Consider the following 15470-nt stretch of genomic DNA (forward strand, 5'->3'; position numbering starts at 1 on the left):
TAAACCATTTATTTCTTTTCTTCTTTCTTATATGACCAGACAGCTTTCAAAATATATCAAAAAATAAAGGAACTTACCATATAGTGTTCTGATAGACCAACATTTTGTTTGTGCGCTTGATATCATCATATGCATGGGGATCTGCATCTAAGACCAACTGTTTCGAAATATGAACATTGCTTTGCAATAGATCGACCAAATGCAACAGATTGCAGCATGAAATTGGTCCACTCAATATCCTTAGTAGAGTTTGCAGCTTATGGGGAAAGAGGGTATGAAATAATGGTAATCTTAATCCCATATCCAAAGATATGCCCCACCGCATTGGATTTGAAAGAATATCTAAGACAGAAGAGACTAGTCCACTACGAAGCTCCAGTATAGACGATGACCCCCTGAATTAAATAGCACAGATTGCCACTTCAATATCAATATCAAAAAAGAACAAAAAAATAAACTAATACCCATTGCAGTAAAATACAACTCAAAACAAGTAATAATACTGTTGTAAAGGAAATCTCTTTACAAAACACTTTCATTGTCTCCAATGGAGATTAAATGTCTTAATCATGGTAGCATAAAAATGACAGATTTCAAAATCAATGCAGATCAAAAGTTTACTTTTTCACGGAAAGTAGTTACTTCCAAGATCTGGACAATGAGGGTAGCAGGATAGGTCAATAGGGACGACTGAGGACAGCGTTGGAGACTTGTTGAATGTGCGACCCTAAAGGTTTTAAAATTGTTTGAATTTTATGAGCAGAATGTATGCCCTAATGCAGGTTTGTGCCTGCTGGCAAGAAGTCCAGGGTAGCTTCCCTGCAAGCAGAATTTATAGAATTGCGTAAGGTATGAAATTCTGATATTTTAACCATAGGGATTCAAGGAACTGGGGTGGAGGACTAATCTGTTCAAATGCTATAGTGCAATATTTCAACTCCACCTAATACACTAGAGTCAGATTGAAAGGGAAACTCAAAGATCTTTTCTATGGGGCCATTAGCCATCCTTTATTGCCTTAATAAATGAACCCCTGCCATCTTGGGTGTTCAAAAATCCAAGGTATTGTTTTTCCCAGGCAGGCCTACTCACAGGAATTATGCCCATACCTCTTTCCCTATCTAGTTAATGTCTTCAAATTACCCAAGAAAAGCATAACATCCTGGAATTCTCTCAAAGACCTTTTCGATGGGGCCATTAGCCATCCTTTATTGCCTTCTTACAGAAACATATTGCAGTCAGTTTTATGAAAGGCAAATACTTCAAACTACCCGTCATTTCTTTGCTTTTTTTTTTACTGATACCTGATTCATTCTTGCTGTTTAAACAGTTCCTCTTGGGAATAAATAAATATTTCCCCATCTGTTGATTTGCTTAAGGTCCCAGTAAGTGCATTCTGCTACAGGCAACGATATTTATTTCTCTTTTGACACATGGCTCATTTCACACTTTCTTGCTGAAATTTTTGAGAAAATATTTATGATCTTTGTTTAGTTCCTAATGTTTCCGACTCCAGATTTTCTCATTAGTGTTCTTGATCTCTCTGGTCTCCAAGCACTCAACTGAAGAAGTGCTGAAACAAATCCAAGACCACTGATTCCTAGAAGGAGATTTTCTTGATGAATCTGTTTGGATACATGAAATAATCGCCCTTTTCCTATCTGTAGTGCATGGGAAGATTTTGAGACAATGCTTCGAAAGCCAACTCTTTTTTCCATCTGGCCTATCTTGAGTTTTGAGTTTCATGCATGTTTAAGTTTCTAACGAAATGAACTACTGGTAACATCAAAAGAACTTAATTAACTTTCGACTATTGCTAAGCTCAAAAAACCTGGTCTGTGACTTTCTTGTAGAATCTTTCTACAATTATAAGACCTGAAATTCCTTTTCACATGGCAAGTATTTCAACTGAGTACATTAATTCCCACAATAGAAATCACGTGCTCCAAAATATCTATGCTGATTTTCTTGAAAACAAGACAAAATGATTTAAGTAGGTGTGCTGCATTTGAAGAGTTGATTATTTTATTTCTAAAAATAAATGAAACATGCTGAAATATGCCCATGAGCATAGTTTCAAGATCATATACAAATCCACTTACAGGGACTTCAAAGGTGCCATATGTTTGGTGAAAATCTAGATCTTTTTTAAAAAAAAAAAATATACATGTTAGTAAACTGTAGCTGAGCATCGAGCAAGTGTTTTGTCTGTCATTATATGCATACAAGGCTTAGATTTTTGCATGAGCCTACGGGTTTGGACAAACATGCAAGAATTTTTTTGTTCATACCAATTCCCCCCCCCCCCCCCAAAATTCTCCCCAGGGAGCACAAGGTGGAATAAATTCAGGAACACCTCGAGAGTGTTATTTCCAGATGATGGGCACCAAATAAAACTCTTAGATCATGGCAAAACAAAGTTTCTGCACTTCAACAAAGATGGTATTCTCCCTCAAGGTTGTTGGGCATGTGGGCTGAAACAGGATTGGAAGCATGGGTCCTGAAGTTAGGGAGCGCCACGGTAGCATCAATAAATTAAATATTAAAACTAAGTACAGTACCTAGAAAATAAGATTGACTTCAAAAAATACTTCAAGAATTTTGATGCTCAAGTTCTCTTTCAAATATGGCCCTAAACGAAGAAGCTCCCCCTTAAAACCAAGAAGTCACCTGGTGACTCACTTTTATGTCCCACAAGTTTTTTTTGAAACTGTTAACATTGTATTAAATGTACAGTATACAAAAAACTGCCCCCACCTGGGACACAAAACAGCCACTGAGGATATGGAATAGTAGCAAAAAATGCTATAAAAAAGGATTCCTTAATTACAAAATGGTGGGATTGGTAATACAAAAATGAGATAGAAGAAGCATAATGACATAGATTAGGTCAACACCATAGAAGCGCCTTGCTTAGCCAGCGTGTCGGCTACTTGGTTGGCCTCCCTCCAGGTATGCTTCCATGAGGCCTGTAGATGCCTGCAAATGTCAAAAATCTCATCAAAGATAGTCAATAGTCTCCAAGGTGGGGCAGCCTCTCTGAGACCCAGGAAATTACGTTTCTTGAGTCACCCTCTACAATCAGAACAGTGATCTATGAAGGATTGAATTGTTTGAGGCCTTCCTAAACAGGCACGAGCGTCTGCCATGGTGGAATCCGCGATACCGATGGGAGAGGCGAAGGAAAAAGGAGAGAGACCCTGGTGGTTTCTAAAGATACCCATGATGCCCGTCGGGCCTGGGTTGCTAAGGGAGCATCCATCAAAATTGAGTTTGGTATGGCCCATGTGCGGGGATCTTTAGAGGGAATAACAGGGCACCTGCCTGAGCCTATGATGTAAGATGGTGGTCCAGTTGCGGTGCAGATTAGAGGTACAGAGAAACTTGAAATGGTTGTGGTTGGTGGCCCAGAAGATTACCATGGATTTGATGGACTCCAATACTTCCTGACGTTGAGACTGCTGCCCCCAAAGGATTCTATTTGTTGCGTTCCTTCCAAATCGACCACAGAGTGTCCGCCACTACTGCCTTCCAAAGCATGGCACCTGATTTGGGCCATCGTAAAATGCATTTCCTGGAAAAGCTGCAGAACTGATTCCGATGTGATCCATGACCAACCAAACAGTAGGAGCAAGTCCTCCCAGAGCTGACTTGCGAACGTGCAGTGGATGAATAAGTGGGAGTTTGTTTCCTCCTCCGATAAGCACATTGCGCATCTATTAGGGATTTGCAATGGAGTTGGTCTACAATTAGGACTCTCTCCCACAGCCCGACCCAATTATAGACCTGTATTCTTGGGGGAATAATTGTAATCCATGCTTTGGCAATGATAGACTGTCGCGTGGGCTGCATTCTAAGGGGGGCAGATTAGGCAGTGAAAGAAGGAGGATACTGAGAAGATCCCAGAAGAAGCTGGGGTCAAATGATTTTTTCCTCACCGAGAGAAGAGATGGAAAAGGAATGAAGAAGGGAGGAGAGTTCCAGGAAGGCAGGGATCTCTTCATCACAAAGATGCCTGCAAAAGTCAGGGTTACATGAAATCGTGTTCCCAACCGACCCGAAAAGGTCAGCAATGAAGGCACTGGGATTCCTAGCCAAGTGAAGAGATTAGGGAAGCGCAGCGAGAGTGGGAGGTGGCCTAACCAAAGGTCCATGCAGAATTTAAGTCTCATCCCTTCCCTAAGGTGGAAGCGGATGAAAGATATAAAAAGGTTAAGACATCGATGAAAGGATTTCCAGACTCCCGAAGAGGAATGGGGTGCCCTTTCAGGGAGGAACCAAGGAAGGGAGTGAAGGCGCCATTTATGACTTAGGACCTGGTGCCAGAGTTCACCCCAATGTTCGCTAGCCTCCACCACCACTTGCCCAATACGGCAAGATTATTATTATGAAGGCTTCTGATCCCCAAGCCCCCAACCATTTTAGGCTGGCAAACCAAGGTCCAAGCAATGTGGTGGTATTTCTTTGATTCCGCACCTGCCGATCAAAGGATGTTGCACATGAGGAGTTCGAGACGCTGAACTACAGACGCATGTGGAAGAGGGACATTTGGTAGATGGGGATGTTTGAGAGGTTGGCCTTAATAAGGGTGACTCTCCCAGTCAGAGAATTTGAATATACCCTTCCAAGTAGCCAATTTTCGTTGGAATTGTCTATGATATGACTTCATTGTGCTTTCTTAGGTTTACCATGGCATAAGGGAAGACCCAGATAGGTGGAAGGAAGAGCCCATCCCACAACCCTACTTGTTGCCAAAGGCTCGGTAGTGTGGGGGATCTAAGGCAATTCCAATCATTTTGGACTTTGCCATGTTGACCTTAAAACCCATGGCAAAGTGGAAACAATTAAGGAAAAGGAGAAGGGTATCGACTTGGTTTGCCGGGACGTCACAGAAAAGTAACGTGTTGTCAGCATATTGTAGGTGGGAGATAGTGGGACCATTGCCAACGATGTTGAATCCTTCCACTAGGCCGTGTTGGTATAATCTAGAGAGGGATTTGCTAAACACTTCGACTTCTATGACAAAGAGAAAGGCAGAGGGGGGATCAAATTGTCTGAGGCCCCTGGAAGATGGAAAAAAAGCCCAGAGGAGAGTCGTTAATGAGAACGGAAAAATGCGGATGGCAAATGCACCCTCGGATCCACTTTCTCCATCATGTACGAAGCCCAACCTGCATTTGGTCACATCTAAGACTTCCCAATTAACATGATCATAATCCTTTTCCAATCCAACTTAATGACAAGGCCTGGTGTTTTGGAGATGGTTCTGGAGTGGATGCAAGCAAGGGTTAATAATGCTCCAACAAGAATCTGGTAGTCCCTAATAAAGGCACTTGTGGAGAGCAACACGTGGTTGCTCCTCCAAGACCGCCAACTCATCTCACCCGCTCTCGTTCCTTCCTCCTCTCTCTCTCTCTCTCTCTCTCTCTATAGAATATTTTCAAAGATGGCAGTTAAATGAACCGCCTTCTTACTTGGCAGAAATGATTAGCTCACGTCGATCATTGTGAGCCTTATGTAAGGGGTGGTTCACATCTTATAAATAGAGCTTGGGTGTGCTTATTTTGGGTGTGTAAAATAAAAGAATAGAAAGTGTGGGAGTTGTAGTAAGGGTTTCAGCATGCGAGTTTTAGGGAGTATATTTGGGGTGGTCATGTGTTAGACTGATATTATATTATTTTTTAATAATAAAAGCAGATGTTTCTCTCTTAGTTGTTGTGTAGGACTGTTACAATTGGTCTCAGAGCTTCCGTAAAACTCTACAATTGGTATCAGAGCAGGTTCGGTCAGGGGCCTTTGTAAGTGAGCAGTTAGATGTTGTGAAGCTGATTAGTCAAGGACTAAGCTTCTAGATGTTGAGATCAAAGTGCGATCATACCAATCACGGAGTACGTCAGCAGCGAGATACTGTGAAGCCAATCAGTCAGGGACTGAGCTTCTAGGTGTTGGGATCGACGTACGATCACACCAATCAAGATGGAGGACCTAGCGAATGCATCTGGATGGGTCGAGAAGCTGCACCATTACAACTGCGACGACTGGCGGTCGTACATGGAATCATACCTACAAGGACAAAACCTCTGAGAGGTCGTCGGTGGCAGCGAAACTATACCACCCGCGAGAGAGAATGCCGAGACACTACGATGATGGCGCATCAAGGCTGGGAAGGACATGTTCGCGTTAAAGATAACAGTTGAACTGTTGGACCACATTCGAGAATCCACCACTCCGAAGGAAGCTTGGGACGCATTGGCAACATTGTCCAAGACAAATGATGCTCGACTCCAATTTCTAGAAAGCGAGCTTGGATCGGTATCACAAGGGACTATGATGATCAGCCAGTACTTCACAAAGGTGAAATCTCTCTGCCATGAGATTTCAAAACTTGATCTAGAATCTCGAATTAGTGAGACCAAAATGAGACGTATCATCATTAGAGGCTTGAGACACGAATACAATGGGTTCAAGACGACCATCAAAGGATGGCAGACACAACCAACTCTTCTGGAGTTAGAAAGTCTGTTGGCAAACCAAGAGACATTGGCCAAACAGATGGGTTATATATCCATTAAGGATGAAGAGAAGGCGCTCTTCACATGAAAGAAAAAAGGAGAGACTCTCGAGACCAACCAAAGGAGAAAGGGCATCCAACCAGGGGAAGCTAGACAAGGTAATACCAACGCAGACCGATGACCATGGAGATCCCGACGAGACGTTGAGTGCTACAACTATGGCAAAAAGGGCCACATTGCTCGTAACTGCTTGTCAAAGAAACGGAGGCCAGCTGAGGGAAATACGGTGATTGCGACAAGTCACTAGTTCTAGATCGAAGAAGAATGGGATGCTGATGCATCTTTTGCAATAGCTGAAGAGACCAAACTGATGAGTTCGGAATTGGCTGATTATCGATTGGAAGATGCAAGAAGCCTTACAAGAGAGCAATTACTAGGTGATCAATTAGTCAAGCTGAGACGATTGGAGGAAAGTGAGGAACTTGTGGATAACGATGCACAACTAAAGTTGTAGGACAATGACAGTGACTGGGTTGTGCAAGACGGGTTTGAACAGGTCGTGGACACAACCTCAATTGAAATTCACCATGAGGGAGAGAAATCCTTTGCTCTTACCACGTATGAGGTAAATGAAGTCGAGCCTCATACGGGAGAGGACGTGCATCATGTCCCAGATGATGTCAAAGTGTTTGAGAACTGATCATGTCAAAGGTGAAAACTAATAGTGACTTGATCACGCATGGGCAACAAATAGACAGCAATTTGTTTGCAAGACCTGCACATGACGTCCGAAATGGCGTCGTTGATCGAGTAACCGATAAAGTGACAAGAAATAGTCTTCGTGATGATTCTGTTAATGGTGTTGAGCAACAGCTGTTGTCGCCAATGCCGTTGGGTGATGATGCGAAAAGTGAGTCGCAGGTTACACTTACACTGGAGGAGTTGCAAGTATCATAACTAGAAAATATTAAAGAAGGCGAGGACAACAAAGTACAACTGCAAAGGTCTTCACAAATTCGGAAACCGAATCCAAAGTGCATAGGAACCGCTTATAAACAGGAAATGCCACTTGTGGAGTGTGGTATATCAAGCATTTCTAAAATGAAAGAACCAAACTTGTTTGATGAGGCAAAGGGAGTTGATGAATGGCAAGCTGCAATGCGAGAAGAGATTAATGTCCCCAAGAAGAACAAGAAAACAAGGAAAAAGAAAAAGAGGAAAAAGAAAAGACTAAAATGAAGATTGGAGCAACTCAGTGTTAAGGGGGAGAATTGTGGAGAGCAATACGTGGTTGCTCCTCCAAGACTGCCAACTCATCTCACCTGCTCTCATTCCTTCCTCCTTATCTCTATATATGGTTCTCTCTCTCTCTAGAATATTCTCAAAGATGGTGGTTCAATAAACTGCCTTATTACTTGGTAGAAATGGGTAGCTCACGTGGATCATTGTGAGCCTTATGGAAGGGCGGTTCACAAATCTTATAAATAAAACTTGGGTGTGCTTATTTTGGGTGTGTAAAAAATAAAGAATAGAAAGTGTCGGAGTTGTAGTAAGGGGTTGAGCATGCGACTTTTAGAGAGTATATTTTGGGTGGTAATGTGTTAGAAAGATTGTAATATTTTTTTAATAATAAAAGCAGATGTTTCTCTCTCTTAGTTGCTGTGTCGGATTTTTACAATTGGTATCTGATCTTTCGCAAAACTCTATAGCACTTTGGTTGGGGAGATTATCGAACTTAAGACAACGTAGAGCCTGGTGGCTAGGAACTTTGCCAGGTTTTGCAAGAATTGTTGATTAAGCTAATAAGTCTAAAATCTTTGAGTTCATCAGCACCTTCCACCTTAGGTATGAGGACTATCAAAGTGGCATTCATGCCCTTGTGAATAATTCCTCTGTCGTGAAACTCAGCAAAGACAGAGCGATCAGAGAAGACGTGCTCAAGCCATGAAGCTTGTTCTGGGGTAATAGATTGAAAGGTAAGGTAGGATATCTTAGGGGTGCGTTTTGCTGGTGCCTGAAAAGGTTCTAAAAATATTCGATGATGGTCCTCTCGATCAGCAGGGGTTGGTCGATAGTGATCCCCTAGGATTGAATTTCGAACTGTGTTTTAAAATAAGGGATGCAACCCAATGCGTTGGGGGGGCCGACGCGGCTCGATGCGGTGCATCACCCCGATGCGGTCAATAAATATAAAAATTATAAAAGCCTCAAAAAATAAGTTAATGCATAGGAAAAATATGGAGGTGACTTATGTGATAGTAGGTATTTAATTTATTGATTAACTCTAAAAGTATTAGCTGTCAAAGATTTTGTATCCACTATCCCCTGATAAATCATTGAAGACATTAGAAAGTAGAAACTTGAAACTAATTTCAAAAAACATTCAAAAACCATAATCATAAATTTACAATAACAAACTTTAAATTAAAGTTACAAAATACGAACTAAAAGTTTATGAAGATTAAAGAGATCAAATCTAAAAACAAATCATCATCATTTCTCAAGTCTTGACATTCTAAAGTTCAAATATTAATCAGACAAGTCAACTCGAGAGTCTTCATGTGCATCATCATCATCACTATCATCCTTGGCGGCCTTCAAATATTGTTCTTCTTCCCCGGTCTCCTCTGTGTCAGCCTCCTCCTCCTCCTTCTCAACCTCTGGAGCTGATGTGCGACTAAACCCAACTCTACTCTTTTGTGCTCTAGTGTTAGGTCGTTCTTCTTCATTAGCCCTTGTGGCTAGCTCAACATCAAGTCAAGTATTGCCTCTGTTGAAGTATTTAGGCTGCTTTTGTTTTGATGTTAAATATTGATGAAGACTCCACTCTAGTGTTTTCTCAAAATGTTGTTATTTCAAACTATCTTCTGAAAATTGAGATGTATATGATATCATTTGTAAATTATGTGTTTGATGATGACGATGATGATGATGATGAAAACATAGAAACATGACCACAAAATAAAAAAGAAAAAGAAAAAGAAAATTAGTTGTGCTTAGCCTAATTATTTTTTCACATCAGAGTGTTATTTTTGTGTGCTTCCAAAATTGAATGAATGTAAATACATGTCTAGTGATTGTTTATGAATTTTATTAGACCACTTAAGTATGGCCTTCGAGCTTTTTTTTTATGGGAATGGAATTCCAACAATTTTCCACACCTCAACGTTCATCTGACGCCACAAAGGTAGAAGCTAGGAGAAACACCCAATGGACTCCAACAAAGGAGTCCTTTATTGGAATCATGTTAGAAGAATTAAGAAATAATAGGGTGTCAAAGTGGGGTTTCAAAGAGCCACATGGATCATAATGGTTGAAAAAATGAAAGCCAAGCACGGTGATTAATTTGATAAAGAGAGACTAAGGAGTAAGCACAAAAATCTTAGGATTTTGTATTCGGATGTCAATAAGCTCATTGAGGTCTTTGGATTTGGATGGGACAAAACGAGACATTTGGTGACCGTTGAAACAAGAGTTTGGGATGACTTTGTAATGGTAAAACAATAACCTTATTCCCTTTCTATCTCAGCTTTTGATTAGTTAGGTTATCTAGTAAAATAGTATGTTTGCTAATGACTACTACATACTCATGCCTGCACACATAAATAAATGGGCTAAGAAGTATCGCAACAAGTCCTTACGAGATATCGATAGCCTTGGACAGATATTTGGGGGAACAATCGCAGAGGGGAGAGATATTGTGTCTAGGGGTGGAACTGTTCTAATTTCAATGCCAGTTAGCACTACCCCACCTATTGATTCAGTTGATTCTTCACTGCAAGATGAAATTGATGAGGGTGGGGAGTCTTCATCGGATGATGATCGTTCTCATTCTAAGAAGTCTCGATCCCAAACTCCCACTTCACGATCAAAGAAGAAGAGCTCCCCAAGCGAAGTAATTGCAAAAGCTATTGTAATAGTGGCCAAAAGTATGAGGAGCTATGCGAACACCCATGCTCAAGCATCCACAGCTCTTAAAAAGAAGTGCACGACCCTGGACCGCTGAGCCCAAAAGATCTCATCCTTCCTAAGCGTGTTGTGAAAATCCGTTTTGTATTGGAGTCGAAGGAGACGCATTTGCGGTGAGGGGGCGGGACTCTTCAATGAGGTCAAGGTTGTGGATAGAATTGAGGAGTGACTGTTTTTGGGCTTGGAAGTTGCTTAGTAGAAGCCAACTCCAATTCTTAAGGGAGTTTTTTAGGAGTTTTTTCTAGAGACTGTAACCTGCCCAACCTCAGGCTAGGGGGGAGAAGGATGACCACCAAGCAGGGAGGAGAGAAGAAATCCCTAGCTCTTCGAGCCATGCCATTTCAAAACTGAAGGGTCTGGGCTCCCCAAGAGATAGGCAAAGGGTCAAGCAAAAGGAAGTTTATGGTCTGAGGTGGTTTTAAGGAGAGCTATAGAGTGCGTGTTGGGGAAGGTAGAATCCTACTCAGGACTACAAAGGAACCGATCAAGTTTAGAGAAAGCAAGGAAGGAGATAGAATGGTTTGACCGAGTGAATAACACCCCCTGAAAAGGAATATCTAGGAGTTCTTAAGGGACGATGAAATCGGCAAATTTCATCATTGTCGGGGTGACTCTAGAAGAGGTATTTCTATCGTGGGACCATCTAATTACGTTGAAGTCCCTTTTGAGGCCCCACCTGGCTGGGGGTAGCATAGCTATTGCGTCTAATTTTTGCCAAAGTAGACTCCTTGGGCCATAGACTGCCGAGAATTTCCAAGGGCGCCCATCGGAAGTTTTGGAGAGCGAAATTGTAACCAAGTGGAAGAAGGCTACAAAAGAGGAAATGAGGGGTGATAGGTGGGGTCCCAAATGACCCATATACCTTCAAAGGCTCTAACCGCATCTAATGCTACCCACTGGCATGGCCTGCAATCCCAGACTTGTCTAACTTGGTAAAGAGAGATAAAAGCTAGACTAGAGGGGGCGCATTTAGTGCAAATGGACCGAACATAACTGGTTTTGAGGAACCAAGTCCAAAGATATTCGAAAGTCCAAACCAGAACCTTCATTGTCTAGGAATGGAGAGGGGACATAAAGCCGAGCGTCTAGAAGCAGCTCGAGGTGGAGAGGCGAACACAGCTGAGGAGGGAGTACTGTGTGCAGATCGAGCACTGCAGTCGTAGTTAATGCCGAAAGCTAAATTTGCAAGTTCTCTTGATCAAGGATTCAAAACACGGTCCGCCCGACGCCTAAGCCTAGGCGGCTCGTTAAGGGCGGATGTACCTGAGCGGGCGCTCAGCACCCTGTTCTGGGCGGGCGCCCAAGGCCCAATGTTCAAAAAGACAGATTCGGGCGCCTAGGTAGTTTGGGTGCCTGGCCGCCTAGGCGATCGAGCAGGCGCCCAGAGACAGGGTGCCCTCACCAAAATCAAACCCCCCCCCCCCCCCCCCCCCACCACCACCCCAAACCTAAAAAACAGCTGAGTTCTAAGGGCATGGTTTAGTTTATTTATTAAATGAACTAAAACAAGAAAAATGGATTATCAAAGTAAGATACATTATACAAAAAAGGAATCAACTATTCATAAAAGAATACGATATATGCTCAATTTCATCGTCCAAGTGAGAAAAAATTCAATTAATCACCAAAAAAATCAATCTTTTAACTGCAAAGATGTAAATATATCGTAAAAGAAAAAAAAAGTAAAAGAAAAAACACATGATTCATAACATTATATGTTGTAGCAAAATAAAATCAAAACCATATTTCAAATATGATAATACTTTAAAAATATCAAAATCAAATCAATGTCGGTGCAAACCTCGTCTATTGGGTCACCAAAAGTTCTCAAAATCAAACTACTAGAAGCTCCAAATCCACCCACGAACTATTGCCTTCGTTTTGGGAAAAAATTGAAAAAATAAAAAATTTATTGATCTTTCAATAAATCACAAAATAGTGGTTTTTTGGGGGTGGTTTCTCACCATAAAGGCCACGGATTTTCTATTGGGGGTTTAGAATACCCCCTAAAACCCTTTTCCCCTCTTTTTAGAGAGAAAGAATTACATTTTTTTACCCTCTATGAGGGTTTTTTTCTGCCCGCCCGCAAGTTGTCACAGGACGGCGCCTAGGTGGGCACCTAAACAATAGCGCCTAAGCGACGCCTTGACCGCTTAGGCGGGCACCCAAAAGCCGGGCGCATAATGACCCTGCCCAAACTGCACTAAGGCATATTTAAATTTTTTTTTCCTAGGCAGTCGGGCGGCCGAATTTTCAACATTGTCGCGCCGTGGGCCCTTTTCCGTATTTTTTAGTTCCCCAAGGGTCATTTTGACCCCAAAGATAGTAGAATTATGGGGGTTATTTTTTGCCCCCCAAAGTTAAAAAAACACCCCCAATCTTTGTTATACATATTTTTGAGAATCGAAAATATTTTGTGGACTGAAAAAGTTTCCTAAACTTTTCTTTTCTCATTGAAATTAATATTCCGGTGCTATTGGATGTATTAGAAGACTTATTAGTAGCTTGATTGAAGTTTGAATTTTAAATGTATTTAATGTTTTAAATGTTTTGTTTGGGGGTTCCATAGCCTATTAGACTTTCAAATGTTTTGTATGATTTGAATTTTGAAATTTTGAACAAGTTTATTGTCAGCGTGCGATATGTCATATGTTTATATATAAAAAAGTATGTTACAATATTTTCAAATGCAATTACCAAATTAACATAAATATATACATGCAAATGCAAATATATGCATATATCTAAGTAATTTATATTATAGGGCGTCCGAGGTTCAGGGCACTCGGCGCTAGGCGCCAGGTTGGCCGCCTAGTATTTTTTTGAAACCTTGCTCTGGATCCTTTTAAACTTACTCTAAACCTGCTTTGAGCATTGGAGCAACAAAAAGCCTCCACATCTTCCTTGGAGCCATCAAATTTGAATTCGATGAGGCAACAAACCTTGTTAATGTCACCTTGAGCCATGTCCAATTTTTATATGAAGCTGGAACCATTGAACAGAGGCGATTGCAATTGGGTGGAAGGGGTTGTATCCTGTGAATGAAACGACTCACATTGTGAGTTGGGCAACTGAGAAGAGGCCGACACCGAGACCACTACGAGGGTGCTTGGAAGATGGGAAGACGTCCTTAGAAAGTTAAAGAGGGCCGACGAGGCGGCGGTACTCAAAATTGTGAAGCGAGTAAGGGTTGGGCACAACTTAGGAGAGACCGGGATAGGTGCTAGCAGAGGGGGATTGAAACAACTGGGTTTGGGAGGTGGTGAGAAGGGGGGATGGAGGTCATCGAGAGGGTTTGGGGGAAGGGACAAAAAGAGGTAGGGTTAAGGGAAGAAAGGTACCAAGGGGCTGGAAAAGGTGAGGGATAAAGAGGATGGAAAGGATTGGCAAGGGGAATAAGAGGATAGGTGGGAAGGTTAGGCAGAGAAAAAATTGGGGCGAAGGGTGGGACGTGCCAAGGGAGAGGTGGAGGAGAGGAATTGAGGCTAGGGTTGACATACAGAAAGGTAAAGGGGTTAGGGGAAAGAGCAGAGGGTGGAACAGATCTTCGCATACGAGCGAGAGAGTTGTTTCCGTGATGACTACAGGGAGCCATGGACGAAGATGGGTGTTCTTCCACAATGGGATCTGCTGGAAGTTCGACGAAGCTGGGGGGGGGAGGGGGGAACTCAGGACCCGTAGAAGCAAGGCAGGGGTAAGAGAAGGAGTGTGGAGGACCACATGGGTCGAGGAAGTACAGACAATGGGTTCTAGGTTGAGTGCCTCGGGGTGGGTGGGCAATGATGGGGAGGCAAGGAGAGACAAGAGAGATGATGAAGGTGGGGTGATGGGGAGAGGGGAAGAAAAGGACGACGCGATGGATGGCTAACGAGTGAGGGGGGGAGTGGAGTGGCAATGGAATCTGGGGAAAAGAGTAGGAGGACAGACTCTGAAGAGGGGGGGGAGGGGGCTGGGGGGTAGGTCAGAGCAGCGTCTATGACGGAAAGGGTGGGGTAAGGCTAGGGAACAGGAGAGAGAGGGGGCAACGATGATAGGTATGGAAGGTAGAGGAAAACCACATGGGCTGGAGTTGCATTGAGAAGAGAAGGGGTGCGGAGGAATGATGGGGTAAGGTACGGCTTGGGAAGAGGAGGGAGAGCAAGCGACGATGACAGGCGAGAGGTGATGGGGGGAAGGCACGTGGCTAGGAAGCAAGGAAAGGGAAAACGCAAGATTTCCAGAGATACAAATAGCGTCAGAGGGGTTGGTTGAAAGAAGGGGTACATGGCGAAGAGGGGGGGCGAGGGAGGGTCGGCAGAGTGATCGAGGGAGGGAGAAGAGGGTGACATGCATACTAAAGGGGAGCAGAGAGGCGGCGATGGGTCAGGGATGCCAGTGGTGGTCATCAGGACCTGGGAAATGATCCTCGGTAGGTGAGAGGGTCACGTGCTGGGGCTAGTAGCCAGAGTGATGTGGAGCATGGGACGGGTGGTCCTGAGGAGTATGGGGTCTATGGTTGGAGTTGCGGCCTCTATGGTCTTTTCTACGAATAGTGGTCCACCCTTCGTGATCAGCAACCAAGGTAGAGACATTGGTTGTTTGGGCTTTACGGGTTGCTGCTAGGGAGGTAGAGGACAAAGAAGTTACAAGGTGGAAAAAGGTCCCGGCAATGCTTAGCCAGAGAACGGGCGGAAAAAAACAAGGATTCAGGACCTCCACTAGAAGTAAGATGGACCCTAATGGGACGAATTCGATGGATTTCCAGTGGATTGCTACTAGCTTCCCGTAGTTTGCCTCCTATGAGTTTGAAGGAGGTAGGATGACAAGCGTGGAGAGGGGTATCATCTACCCTGAGACGAATTCTCTGGGGTTTGAAAGAGCCTATAACGAGTGACCACTTCTCCAGCAAGAGAGCCGCACCTTTGAAGGGTGGGGGGTTGAGACTGACGAGCTGATTTGGCAGCGCTTTTCTATCCTGCAAAAGTCATCTCTCCTAGGATGAAGCGCCTG

At 43.1% G+C, this 15470-nt stretch overlaps 1 protein-coding gene across 7 annotated transcripts in view; it reads right to left on the reverse strand.

Annotated features, from left to right (window-relative positions):
- Positions 1-15470, reverse strand: part of LOC18448199 (acyl-CoA synthetase family protein) — a 54113-nt gene that overhangs the window by 1206 nt on the left and 37437 nt on the right. For all 7 annotated transcript variants that reach the window (XR_016056068.1, XM_011630244.3, XM_088867605.1 and 4 more), the window contains one exon: positions 78-395. Coding sequence is in view for 6 of the 7 variants with exons in the window: in XM_011630244.3 (XP_011628546.2) it covers positions 78-395 (318 nt within the window). In the remaining variant the exon portion in view is untranslated. The remainder of the gene's footprint in view (positions 1-77; positions 396-15470) is intronic.

This window comes from Amborella trichopoda, chromosome 5, assembly GCF_054954075.1.
Source record: "Amborella trichopoda isolate Santa Cruz 75 chromosome 5, AtrichopodaSantaCruz75HAP2 v2.0, whole genome shotgun sequence".
Taxonomy (NCBI): Eukaryota; Viridiplantae; Streptophyta; class Magnoliopsida; order Amborellales; family Amborellaceae; genus Amborella; species Amborella trichopoda.